Raw genomic sequence first — 14,287 nt, 5'->3', positions numbered from 1 at the left:
ATTTTATTTTACACAGTGTCAGTGTTTGAGTGTTTTAAACTTTTGTTCCCTTGCGAAGGAAACAAAGACTACAGCTGTTCTGAGCCATAACTGGAGGTGGGCCTGAAAATGGCTTTTGGAGCACACGGCTTCGGCACCAGCGGTGTTTGTGAAGAGTTATCACCAGAAAAGCCATCCATTTCAGATTACAATACAAGCATTTATGGAAAGCCATTTACATAGTAATATAAAAGCAATTGAAGCAGTTCAGGAGGTTAAGTACCTTGTTCAGGGGCACACTCTGTAACCCCACTCCGTTTTTGCTCATTTAGCATCAGCAGGTAGAGAAAATGCACTACAATGCTCAAATGTCACTTTTAGAGAGCATTTGTCTGACATTGCAATCCCTTTTCCAGAAGTCATGTTATGCATTAAAACAACGCTGAAGCAAGACTGAAAAATGATATGTTATACATAAATGTTATGGTAAATGTAAATACAAAATTTTAAATTTTTAAATCTAACTATAAATGTTAAATATAAATGTAAAGGATACATTTACAAATGGCAGCGCATATTGCAATACATAACATGCATTTAGTAGACGCTCTTATCTAGGGAGACTTACACAACTTTTTACACATTTTTACTCAGTATCCATTTATACAGTTAGATATTCAGTGAAGCTCTTTGCATGAAATACCTGCCCGTAGGAGGCAGTGGTGATGCCAGGGCCACAGCGCTGTGGGGTCCACACTCACGTTCTTACCCCTGGCACACAGAGACCCTGTCACAGGCCTGGCCTGGTGCAGGACTGCACCTCTTCTTTTTTTAAAGATATTTTTTAGGTCTTTTTCAGCTTTATTGGACAGTATATAGTATAGAGAGACAGGAAGAATGGGAGCGAGAGAGAGGGAAAGACATGCGACAAATGTCGGACGGTCGGATTCGAACCGCCGACGTCGCGGCTCGCAATGAGCATGCGGTCAGTGCTCTACAGGCTGCGCCACTGAGACACCCCAGGATTGCACCTCTTCTGCTCCTCGAACTCGCTCACGAAAGATTCCGTGTCCCATAAATGTATTATGTATTAATATGAATAATACATAACATCTCCTCTACTGGAAACACCGTGTCTGTCTGCACCTATTTAAGCACGTCAAACATTTATGTTTGAGATAAACACTTGGCATGATAAAACAGCGTGATGTTTTTTAAAGAGTGTTTCTTGTAACAGCTTAGCATTCTCTTGGAAAATACCGTATATAAGCTAATGACGGCGTGTGTTTAAATAAAATAGGCTTGCACAGAACAAGTTATTGAAAGACTAAACCGTAGGTTTCTTTTCTTAGAAACCCTTGTTAAATTAGACAGCTTTTACATAAACGTACACATTTTTTCAGGGAAACATGTCGGAGATTAACTGTGTACCATAATTTTTCAACTGGCTCGGGTGGATTTTGAGAAATAAACAGTTTGAGCAAGTAAATTAAAAGGCACTTTATTTACATTTATGTGTGCCCTTCTAATACTGCCAAGTCTCTGGTGTGTGTTGCCACAATGTTTTAAGGCTTTATTTGAACCTGGATAAATTGCCTTCTATTTAAATTGGATAGAAAGGGTTAAGAGAAAAGGCCTCTATTTATTTATTTATTTATTTGTTTGTTTATTTAGGTGTCTTGGAAAAGGTCAGACTCGGTGGATGACAAATCTAATTAATTTGAATGAATGCATTATATTCATCGCATAATTGTTCCTTGTGCACATAATTGTGTGTGTATATAAAATGTTTTAAAGCCAACAAGTCCACCGGTAATGCGTGAAAGTATCTAGCAGGCCTCAGTTTTAGGTTTCTGTGTGTTTCTGAGTGATGTCAGCAGGAGGATTTCATCTGTGTGCCCGGCAACGCCCGGCCCCGCCCACCTCCGCTCAGCCCCGCCCACCTCCGCCCAGCCCCGCCCACTCAGCTCAGTGTGGCCCTCTGCTTCCTGTTCCTGTGTGTGTGTGTGTGTGTGTGTGTGCATGTACAATGTGTGTGTGTATGTGTGTGTGTGTGCATGACTGTCAGCTGAACAGCCCTGCTGTGTGTTTCTGTGACCTGTGGTCCCTCAGCTGTGTGTGTGTGTGTGTGTGTGTGTGTGTGTGTGGGTGTGTGTATGTACATGTGTGTTTCTGTGTGCGTGTGCGTGTGTGTGTGTTCCTGTGTGCGTGTGAGTGTGCATGTGTGTTTGTGTGTGCATGTGTGTGTGTCTGTGTGTGCATGTGCATGTGTCTGTGTCTGTGTGCAAGTGCGTGTGTTTGTGTGTGAGTGTGTTTGATAGCTGTGAGCTGCTCTGTCTCCTGGCGCTCTCACTCTGAAATGTGTGAATGGAGGAAGCGTGTGACCTCTGACCCCAGGGAGTTGACGGGCGGGCGGGGTCACAGTGTTCCGTTTAAGGCCGAGAGCGTGACTGCTGACCGTGACTGTGCAGATGACCAGGTCTTAATCCTTTTTTTTCCCTTTTCTTTTCCTCTTCCACTCGCTCTCTCTCTTTCTCCACTCCTCTCCATTACTCCATAACTGCCTTCTGTCGCTCTCCTCCCTCCATATCCTTCTTTCTTTCTGTCCATTCCTCTCATTCCCATTTGTTTCTCTCTCTCCCTTGTTCTATTCCTCTCGTCCACTTCTTCTTTCTCTCTCCCAACCACCCCATTCATTTCTCTCCCTCTCTCTCTCTTTTTCTCTCTCTCCTCCCTTTCTCCCTCTATCTCTTTCCATCCCTCTCTTCTTCTCTCTCTCCCTCTCTCTCCCTCTCTCTCTCTCACCCTGTCCCCCTCCCTCCCTCTCTCTCTCTCCCTCCCTCCCTCCCTCCCTCTCTCTCCCTCTCTCTCTCCCTCAGCGATGTCGCTCAGCGTCGTGGTCCTCCTCCTCCTGTCCGCGGCGGCCCCGGGCTCGGCCCAGTCCAACGGGACGGCGCCCCCCCCGCAGGGCTGCGGGCAGACGCTGGGCCGGTCCTACAGGCTGCTGTGCGACCTGGAGGCCGTGTGGGGCGTGGTCCTGGAGTGCGTGGCGGGCGGGGGCGTCCTGGCCTGCCTGGTCCTGGCCGGGGTCCTGCTGGGCCGGCAGCGCCGCATCACGGAGCCGGAGAAGCGCAGCGGGGTGGCGCCCCTCCTCCTCCTCCTGTTCGGCGCGACGGGGCTGTTCGGCCTCAGCTTCGCCTTCCTCATCCAGCCGGGCGGGGCGCTGTGCGCGGCGCGCCGGGCCCTCTGGGGGGCGCTGTTCGCCCTGTGCTTCGCCTGCCTGCTGGCGCAGGGCTGGCGGGTGCAGCGGCTGGCGCGCGGCGCGCGGGCCCCCGGGGGCCGGGCCCTGGCGGGGCTGGCGCTGGCCCTCACGGCGGTGCAGGGCATCATCGCGGCCGAGTGGCTGCTGCTGACGGTGGTGCGCGAGGGCCGGCCCGCCTGCCTGTTCCACCCGCTGGACTTCGCGCTGGCCTGCAGCTACGTGGGGGCCCTGCTGCTGGCGGCCGCCCTCACCGCCGCCCTGGGGCTCTGCGGCAAGGAGCGGCGGTGGCGCTGTAACGCCGTCTGGCTCTTCGTCTCCTGCCTGGCGTCCGTCTTGCTGTGGGCCGCCTGGCTGGGCTTCTATCTCTACGGCAACGAGGCGCTGGGCCGCGCGGACTGGGACGACCCGGCGCTGGCCGTGACGCTGGTGGCGCAGGGCTGGGTGCTGCTGCTGCTGCACGCCGTGCCGGAGGCCCACCTCTGCCTGCGCCCCGACCCCCAGCCCCAAACGCCCGACTACTTCGACACCTCCCAGCCCCCGCCCCGCCTGCGCGAGACCAGCTTCGACGAGGACCTGCCCCTGTCCCACCGGCCCTACATGGAGAACCACGCCTTCTCCTTCGACGAGCACAGTGCAGGTATGTGTGTGAGTGTGTGTGTGTGTGTGTGTATACGTGAGACTCCTGTGTGTGTGTGTGTGTGTGAAGGTGAGGCTCTTAACTGTGTGTGTGTGTGTGTGTGTGTGTGTGTGTGTGTGCATGAGTGTGTGTGTGTGTGTTTGTGTGTGTACCTGAAGCTCCAAACTGTGTGTGTGTGTGTACGTGAGACTCCTGTGTGTCTGTGTGTGTGTGTGTGTGTGTGTACGCGAGGCTCTTAACTATGTGTGTGTGTTTGTGTACATGAGGCTCCTAACTGTGTGTGTGTGTGTCTTTGTGTGTACCTGATGCTCCTAACTGTGTGTGTGTGAGTGTGTACCTGAAGCTCCTAACTGTGTGTGTGTGAGTGTGTACCTGAAGCTCCTAACTGTGTGTGTGTGTGTGTGTGTGTTACAGCCCTCAGGCCTGGTTACCGCAGCAGCAACATAGGACTGCGTAACAGTGGAGTGCCGTTCCGCAGCAACGTCTACCAGCCCACAGAGATGGCTGTGGTGCTGAACGGAGGCACGGTGAGTGTGTCTGCATTCAACGCACACACACACACACACACACTCTCCTGCTGAACAGTGAGTGTCTGCCTTTAACTCACACACACACACACACTCTCTCCTGCTGAACAGAGGGACGGTGTGTCTGCCTTTAATTCATACACACACACACACTCTCCTGCTGAACAGTGAGTGTCTGCCTTTAACTCACACACACACACACACACACACTCTCCTGCTGAACGGTGAGTGTCTGCCTTTAACTCACACACACACACACACACACACACTCTCTCCTGCTGAACAGAGGGACGGTGTGTCTGCCTTTAATTCATACACACACACACACACACACTCTCCTGCTGAACAGTGAGTGTCTGCCTTTAACTCACACACACACACACACACACACACACTCTCCTGCTTAATGGTGAGTGTGTCTGCCTTTAACTCACACACAGCACACACTCTCCTGCTGAGTGTGTCTGCCTTTAACTCATACACACACACTTCTACTCCCACACGTGCATGGCGTAAAGAGTCAAGTGAGGAGGGGATTGGAGTGATTAAGGAGGCAGCTGAACTGTTCGGCCCACCTCTCAAGGGTCATTTGACAGTCCTTGAGCAGGGTGTCGCCATCTGCTGATCATCCAGGGGCCATACTGTGTCTTCTTGGGCCATATAGAGGTTTGACTGCATCACAGAAGACTTGAGAGTTGTTGGAGTCCTCAAGGATTTGAATCTCGTTTGTCTTTTGGGATGTTGAAGAGATTTATCGCGAGAAGACTTCTTAGGCAGTTGACAGAGTTTCGACCGCTTGGTGGGATGTCCTGGCGATAGCAGCGGACCGCCCCCCCCAGAGGAACAGGAACTGTTTGCTCCAGGTCCTTCGATGTGGGGATCAGCTCCCAGGCTCTTCCTCATCGCTGCAGAACTTTGGAGGCGGAGAGAAACCCCGTGCGGAGAATTGATTAAAGTGGGGCGACATGGCTCAGGTGGTAAGAGCGGTCGTCTGGCAGTTGGAGGGTTGCCGGTTCGATCCCCCGCCCGGGCTGTGTCCCTGAGCAAGACACCTAACCCCTAAATGCTCCTGATTAGCTGGTTGGTGCCTTGCACGGCAGCCAATTGCCGTTGGTGTGTGAGTGAATGAGCGAATGGGTGAATGAGAAGCATCAATTGTACAGCACTTTGGACAAAAGCGCTATAGAAATGCCAGCCATTTACCATTTACCAAGTGAGTGTTGGACTGCTTCTTGGCTCCTTGGCTTCTTAGCTGCATCTTCCAGTGGCATGAGGAAAATGAGCAACGACCTTCTGCAGGGTGCAGTTGCAGAGGGCTCTCTGTTGGGGTCAGCCTAACGCGGGCCCCCTGATGTGGGTTTGCCTTCAGGGGTTTACCCCCGTAGCCGTGTATCCAAAGGGATCTTCCCACCAGGTAGTGGGGTAATACCACTACCCCTACACTGTACAGATGGTCACACATTTTCACATGCAAATACTCACTCGCACGCACTCCAACCCGACCCCGTGTTTGAAGGAATTAGAAAGTGGATTTAACTGCCGATGTCTGTCTGTGTCTGTTTGTCTCCCACAGATCCCGACTGCCCCGCCCAACTACAGCGGGAGGCCACAGTGGTGAGGATGAGGAGGGTGAAGAGGCACCTGTCTCCGGGGCAGTGGGGCCCCCTGGCCGAGAGGGCAGCAGGGAGAGGGGTGTACTCTGCCTTTCTGGGAAGTGGAAAGGACAAGGCCCTGTTTTTGGGTGCAGACGAGAAGGGCTCTGCTTTCACTGGAGGAAACAGAACGGACAGAGGGTGAATATCCTCCAGGTGTTAGTCCTCCTGGAACTGTGAGGGGGGCGGGGTGGTGTGGAGCAGGGGCAGGGGCAGGGGCAGGGGCAGGCTGGATCTTGTGGGGCGGGGGGTGGGGGAGGGGTTTATGGTCAATTACACCACATTTTGGCTGGGTGCCACCTGTTGGCTCCACAACTATAAATACTATAAACGTCCAAAGAGAATGAATTATTTTGAATTTACATTTCTTTAGTGTGTCAATGACATACAGGAAATGGGGGTAGCACCCTGTTATGGGCTTATAATTTAGGACAGGGTAAAGTAGAAAATGTACAGGGAATCATCACTGGAAGGTTTTTTGGCTTTTGTTTTACTCTGCTCTGCGGTTTTATTTTATTTCTTTTGCTGTATTTAAAATACTGATATTTCATCAACATAGCTGTCTCCATGGAAATGACTGGTGAAGTAATGTGTGAACACAGACAGCCAGCGCTGACACAGAGAAGAAAAGGGCAGCACCTAAAAAAGACAGTTTGTTCCCCCGGCAACCAGACAAAATGGAGCAACTGGACTGCTGTCCAAAATGGCCGCCAGCGGCTGAGTTCTGTCGTGGATGTGAGACGGATCCAGTTCACTGTCAGCTCAGGGTGGCTGGTCTGGCCAGAGGGAGCTGGACCCTGTGTGGAGTGCGTGTCCTTGTACACACACACACACACACACACACACCCGTTAGCTTCTCCACACTGAAATCTGAGCCTCGGCATTTCAAAATGGCTGCTCTTTCAGCCGCCGACTCCGTAACCTCGCCTGCTCTGCCTGCCTCCCTGGACTGGACTCCAGCCGAAGGACGTGTTCTGCTTCTAAAACGTTTTTGCGCCCCTGTCAGCTTTTCCCTGGCAGAACACTGGAGGGGTTTCCCTGTAATGGGAAAACTGTCAGGCGTGTGCTTGCTTTCCCATCCCGGAAGTGGAGATTCCCGGGATTTACGCAGAGAGCGCTCGAGCTGAGATTGGGTGTCGGACACATCAACCCCCCGGATAGACAGGACGTTTTTTTCCAAGGAAGAAATTAGGAGCACAATAATGCACCCCACTTAGGAGATTAATTCATCCATCCATTATCTGAATCCGCTTATCCTGAACAGGGTCGCAGGGGGGCTGGAGCCTATCCCAGCATACATTGGGTGAAAGGCAGGAATACACCCTGGACAGGTTGCCAGTCCATCGCAGGACACACACACCATTCACTCACACACTCATACCTATGGGCAATTTAGACTCTCCAATCAGCCTAACCTGCATGTCTTTGGACTGTGGGAGGAAACCGGAGTACCCGGAGGAAACCCACACAGACACGGGGAGAACATGCAAACTCTGCACAGAGAGGCCCCAGCCAACCAGGATTTGAACCCAGGACCTCCTTGCTGTGAGGCGGCAGTGCTACCCACTGCACCATCTGTGCCGCCCCACTTAGGAGAGGCACTCCAGTTAGCGCACATCAATGTCCTGGAGCAAATGCTCCTAAAATGGGAGCACTGCAAAGCCCTGATTGGACAGATCATCTACATGGATGGAGAAGATGGCTCCACGGAAGACCAGGAATCTAGCTTAGATGTTCATCAACTGCGGTTCACTGCATCCGCCTGAGGGAAGTGGCTGTGTTTACGCCGGCTGCTTTTTTATGAATGTGAATTAATTTTAAGTCTGTTTACTCCCAAGTATCTTTCGCTGTCACTGGGCGTAATTCTCGGCTTCATTGAGAAGTGATGTCATCACAAGGCTTCCCGTTCCCTGTCTCCCACGGGCGATCTCTTTGTAGCTAGCCCTACAAATGCACTTCAGTTACAGGTGAAAATACCGTTCATCTGCACACTATAGCTATTACTGTTGAAATGGACATGGGAATTTTATGGTCTATTTTTAAGGTCTATTTCAGGTTTGTGAAAAGAACAGGCTTGGATTGATACAAACTAATAACTGACTGTTAATTTCTTTTGAGGTGTTCTGCTGGATTGCTTGTTTATAAAACACTATTTTTGGCTCTCTTTTGCTTTTGTTTACTGAAGATCATAATTATAGTATTATAGTGAGCTGTGTTTCATTTGAAAGAAATCCTGAACATGTTGTTGTTGGTCAATTTATGCAAATGTCATAATTAAGGAAAAATGTGAACATTAAATTTGAGAAAACTAATTTTATTTCTTTAGCCTTTGACTGCCTTGCCAATTTAGCCAGGTGCAGCAACTCTCCAAAAAAAGACCACGGTCTGCAAACTGCTATTAAGAGATTTGTGGAATATTTGTACTGTTTTGAAAACGAGGTATTCTTGCATAGCCTATCACTAATCAGGGTTGTGGTGTTTTTTGCACTTTATGGGCGATTTCTAATAATCTCTGACAGGGTGAGAGTGGAGTAGGAGGAGGATTAATCTCTGGGTACAATGCTAGCTCCCTACTGTGGCCCAGGAAGCAGGGTGAGACCCTCGAAGACTACACCCCTGGCCCTACTACACCCCTGGTCCTACTACACCCCTGGCCCTACTACACCCTCACTCCTACTACACCCCTGGCCCTACTACACCCCTGGTCCTACTACACCCCTGGCCCTACTATACCCCTGGCCCTACTACACCCCTCACTCCTACTACACCCTCACTCCTACTACACCCCTGGCCCTACTACACCCTCACTCCTACTACACCCCTGGCCCTACTACACCCTCACTCCTACTACACCCCTGGCCCTACTACACCCTCACTCCTACTACACCCCTGGCCCTACTACACCCTCACTCCTACTACACCCCTGGCCTACTACACCCTCACTCCTACTACACCCCTGGCCCTACTACACCCTCACTCCTACTACACCCTCACTCCTACTACACCCCTGGCCCTACTACACCCCTGGCCCTACTACACCCTCACTCCTACTACACCCCTCACTCCTACTACACCCCTGGCCCTACTACACCCCTGGCCCTACTACACCCTCACTCCTACTACACCCCTGGCCCTACTACACCCCTGGCCCTACTACACCCTCACTCCTACTACACCCCTGGCCCTACTACACCCTCACTCCTACTACACCCCTCACTCCTACTACACCCTCACTCCTACTACACCCCTGGCCCTACTACACCCTCACTCCTACTACACCTATCAGTCCTACTACACTCCTGGCTATAACCCCAGGCGTCGTGTCACAATGGATCCTTCCACAACCTGTCACACCTCCTGCACCCCCACCCTAAATTAAGAATGATTTAGCCAGCCATGTTTCATGACTGCTGACTGTCTCTGGAGGGAGTTGCTACCCTTCTATTTAAAAAGCAGGATTGTCCTGCCCTATTTTTTTTCAACTAACTCTTTGTACTGTTTTTCCATTTTTAATGTTTTTTGGGGGTGTTTTTTTTGGGGGCGGGGGGTACTGAGTGGGGGACTCAGGACTGTGCATAGAGGAGGATTTCAGGGATAACACAAAGAGCGCTTCACAATTATCTGTACTTCTGCTGTTACAATATTTACAGTTACTAACTGTGTTACAATCAGTTTTTGTATCTATATTGGTATTTATCAAACCTTATTGTATGCACTATGTTGTAAAGTTGTTCTGGATAAGAACGTCTGCTAAACGAATAAAACACTTTATCGAAGGTGTAAGTTGCACACTGTGTGTGTCCTTGACTTCCCATATTCTAGCAGTCTTGCCCCTGGAATGTTCCATGTTGCTCAGCTAATTGGGTGGTAAATTACAGGCGGAGCTGCAAGCTCTTTCTTTCCCTGATGTGGCGAATTAATCGATTACATTTACCAGCCTATAAATGCATTTTACACTTTGTTTCTAGCAGCTAGTTATTGATTTTTCTTTTCAACTTCCAAGTAATTTTCCTACACCTATTAATGAATACTAATTAAAAAATCAACAACTTTTCCACGTCCGCTCCGTGACTCAAGCCAATGTTTTCCGTGACAAACACCCAGCGGTAGCGATAGACGGTCCCCGTCGCCGAGCGTAATTAAAAGTAATCCGGGACGCCCACTGCTCCCAGGTCCCTGACCTGCTGAGCGGAGCAATCCACTTAACCGCGGCTCAGATGCACGGGCGGACACTCGCCAATCCAATTACAGCCAGCGATACGCAGCACGTGCGCGCACTCCTGACCGGGCGGGTCCCGGCCGCTGGCTCGGCCGCGGGATTGGCTCAGCCAGCTGTCAGTTAAGGGGACGGCCCGCTCACCTCTCGCCGAGCGGGGCCGTTCGGCCGGTCTGAACCGCTTCGGCGTTGCGAGTAACGGGAGTCGAGGTGGGAGGAGGTAAACGGGAGGCCGGTCGTCTAAACCCCACTCCCCGGCGCGTCACCCGCTGGGGGGGGCATCGCTCGGGCTGTGGTGCGAGACCACGTGTCTGGGACCACGCTGACCTTTCCAGCCAGAGTTACCCCCCACACTGCCAAAAGTGCTTAACAAGGTGCAAGTGGGGTGTCTCGGTGGCGCAGCCTGCAGAGCACTGACCGCATGCTCATTGCGAGCCGCGACGTCGGCGGTTCGAATCCGACTGTCTGACATTTGTCGCATGTCTTCCGCTCTCTCTCGCTCCCGTTCTTCCTGTCTCTCTACACTATATACTGTCCAATAAAGCTGAAAAAGGCCTAAAAAATATCTTAAAAAAATAAAAATAAAAAGGTGCAAGTGCTTGTCACTGGGGCGGTAGCCTATAGGTGCATAAAATTGTACCGCTAGTCAGCAATATACAGTATAACTCATTTGTACCTTTTTTTTGCTTGGAGTATTTACTCATTTGTGCCCAAAGAGAACATGACTGTACGTTCAGGTTAAATTTGGGAAGTTTGATCTTTGAAGAACAAAAAATTGACCTCCACTGTCCTCTGTCACTTCATCTTCTGCGAGTGCATCGATCGATCCAGAAGGGTTCTGATTGGCCGGCGGGGGGGATTTTGGGAATGTTGAAAGTTCACGCTTATATGAAACGGGGTTCCGGGCGGGGCAGGGAGAGGGGGCTGGGGCGGGGTGAGACAGACAGGAGGCAGGATGTCCCGGGTTCTCCTCACGCCAGTTCCGAATGAGAGGCCTGGTTACCCCCCTAATCGGACCTCACGGATCCCCTCGTCCGCGCCGTGCCTGGCCAGGGGGTGGCCACTTCCTCACAAACAGGACGTGGGGGTGTGAATGAGCTGAGTTTGGCCTTCACTTGTTCATGCAGCATCAGGATCCTCAGTTACACAGGAAACAGTCTGGAAAATTCCGTCCTTTCCCCACTCGTGCGTGCTTTATCTCGGACATGAACTGTACTGGACTTTCCTCTCTAGGGTCCTCAACACACTTGTCCCTGGGTTTGATCTGCTCTTTATTGTACGTCGCTAAATGCCTGTAATGTAGTGTACCAGAGTTCAGACCTTCCAAACTCTGTAAGCCCCATAAAAAAGTGATGTTTGAACTCAGATAATACTGAAATATGTTGGAATATACACTCAGTGAGCACTATAAAGTATTTATTAGACTAATTTTTTAGACTCATTGGTCTTCTGCTGCTGTGGCCTATCCACTTAAGTGGTTTGACACTTGTGTGTTCAGAGATGCTGTTCTGCATACCACTGTTGTAATGTGTGGTTATTTGCGTTACTGTCACCTTCCTGTCAGCTCTGACCAGTCTGGCCATTCTCCTCTGACGTCTCTCATTAACAAGGCACCATTCTCTGCAAACTCTAGAGACTAGTGTGTGTGACAATCCCAGGAGATCAGCAGTTTCTGAGATACTCAAACCACCGTCTGGCACCAACAATCATTCCACGGTCAAAGTCACTTAGATCACATTTCTTCTCCATTCTGGCATTTGGTCTGAAAAACAGCTGAACCTCTTGACCATGTCTGCATGCTTTTATGCATTTAGTTGCTGCCACATGATTGGCTGATTATATTATTTGCATTAACAAGCTGGTGTACAGGTCTAATAAAGTGCCCATTGAGTGTGTGTCCTACTTTTTGAACACAGCACATCCAACTCCATGTTCCACAGCCCTCTGTAAAGCAATGTGTGACAGTCTCCTGTGAAAAGTGCTCTACAACAAAAATTAAATTGATTAAATTGATTAAATTGATTAAATTGAAGTCTGATGTATGTAGAAGGGAGGCAACATAAGCAGGTCAGGGTTATGCAGTCTTCCAGAGGTGGAAAGTACAGGGGTCAGAAAGTTTTTCCCCACACACGAACACAACCAGCTGATTTCACTCATTAGTTCTCTTGCCTGGACTTTCCACCTCCGGAAGGTTCCAGAACTCGTTAAGTTCAGGAAGCCGGCATGTGATTTCAGGGGCGGGGGGGGGGGGGGGGGGATCGTGTTATCCCTGAGTAAGATTCATCTAGCAGCTGGTGTTGACGTGTGGCGTTTGAGAGAGGCACACTGACACCCCCCCCCCCCCCCCCCCCTCGTTCAGCCATGTCCAGCCCTGCCCAGCTTAGCCGGGAGAATCGGGTAACCAGGCAGGGTGTATTTGCAGCTTGACAGCGGCGTTCTGTTCGCCCAGCAAAACAAGCAAACTGCCACTTCAGCAGAGTCAATCTACTGTCAGCTCTACTGTGCCCTGCTCTCTCTCTCTCTCTCTCTCTCTCCCTCTCCCTCTCTTTCCCTCTCTCTCACCCTCTCTTTCCCTCTCTCTCCCTCTCTCTTGCTCTCTCCCACTCCCTCTCTTGCTTTCTCTCACTCTCTCGCTCTCTCATTCTTTCTCTCTCTCTCTCCCTCGCTCTCTCCCTCTCTCTTGCTCTCTCTCGCTCTCTCACACTCCCTCTCTCGCTTCCTCTCGCTCTCGCTCTCTCTTGCTCTCTCTCCCTCTCTCTCTCTCCCTCTCTCCCGAACAATGCCCACTCAGTACTATTTGTGTTTGCCCAGTTTGAACCCTGAATGCCCCCCACCCCCCACCCCCATCCAACAAAAGTTAGCCGCGTTCCCGCGAACGAAAGCGCTGGCGTCCCATTCGCATCGGGGGGGAGGGAAAAAAGCGTCTCATCAGCACACGTTACCGCATGCGTGTAGCGTGTAGCGTGTTCGGAGAACAAGCGAGCATGTTCAGTGTGCAGGAGGAGGAGGTGTGTGTGTGTGTGTGTGTGTCACGTGTTTGTTGTCTGAGGGGCACGCGAGCGAGTGACAGGGTTAGTCAGCAGTGTGTGTACGTGCTTATGCTAGTGCATTCGGTGTCTTTGTCTATGTGTGCTTATGCATGAATGTGTAAAGAGAGATCCAGCCCAGCCCAGCCCCCGATAACACCACTCCTCTGTTATTCCAGGAATTCCGGTCTCTTCCAGCATTCCACACCGGGCTGACGTTCCCTGGAGCTCACTCTGACAGGAACAACCCACCCCCAACCCCCCCCTTCCCCCCCTCACCTCTGAATTCATCTGACCTTCTCAGTACACTCACACACTCACACACACACACACACACCACCTGCCCCTCACCACAGCTTAAACAGGACACTGTGGCCTTATCTGACCGCACTCTCGCCCACAGACAGATGCTATCTGTTGGGGGTCAGGCCGAGGGTGTCTGAGGTCCGGTGGCCTGGTGGCTCCAGAGAGACGCAGCGCTGCGGTGTCCCTGAGCTGAGCGTCTCTGCCACAGCTGCGGTGTTGTCTTCTCCGGCGGATGAAAGCAGCTTCTGTTTGTGTGTATAAGTGCCACAGCATCACCCAGACACACCACCGCTTCTGTGACATCATGAACTCCAGGTCCTACGCACACACACACACACACACACTCACACACACACTCACGCATACACACACACACACACACACACACACACACTCACGCATACACACACACACACACACACACACACACACTCACGCATACACACACACACACACACACACACACACACTCACGCATACACACACACACACACACACACACACACTCACGCATACACACACACACACACACACACACACACACTCACGCATACACACACACACACACACGCACACACACGCACAATCATCTACCTACACACACACAAGCATACCTGCACACACGCACACATACATGCGCAATCATCTACCTACACACAGACACACACACACACACGCTCAC

At 51.1% G+C, this 14,287-nt stretch overlaps 1 protein-coding gene across 3 annotated transcripts in view; it reads left to right on the top strand.

Moving 5' to 3' along the window:
* Positions 1-13,581, top strand: part of gprc5bb (G protein-coupled receptor, class C, group 5, member Bb) — a 25,200-nt gene extending 11,619 nt beyond the window's left edge. Inside the window, exons 2-5 of one of the 3 annotated variants that reach the window (XM_061222352.1) lie at positions 2,859-3,878; positions 4,293-4,405; positions 5,979-6,198; positions 13,479-13,581. In XM_061222352.1, coding sequence (XP_061078336.1) covers positions 2,861-3,878; positions 4,293-4,405; positions 5,979-6,023 — 1,176 coding nt within the window. In that variant the 5' untranslated portion in view covers positions 2,859-2,860 and the 3' untranslated portion in view covers positions 6,024-6,198; positions 13,479-13,581. Of the gene's footprint in view, positions 1-2,858; positions 3,879-4,292; positions 4,406-5,152; positions 5,949-5,978; positions 6,199-6,616; positions 9,837-13,478 lie in introns of those variants that run through there. The other 2 variants (XM_061222344.1, XM_061222336.1) reach the window with 2 other exon arrangements.
* Positions 13,582-14,287: the final 706 nt, after the last annotated feature.

The sequence above is a fragment of the Conger conger genome, chromosome 2 (genome assembly GCF_963514075.1).
Source record: "Conger conger chromosome 2, fConCon1.1, whole genome shotgun sequence".
NCBI classification, from domain to species: Eukaryota; Metazoa; Chordata; class Actinopteri; order Anguilliformes; family Congridae; genus Conger; species Conger conger.
The sequence above is the reverse complement of the archived record's forward strand: the minus strand, read 5'-3'. Positions and strand labels throughout refer to the sequence as shown.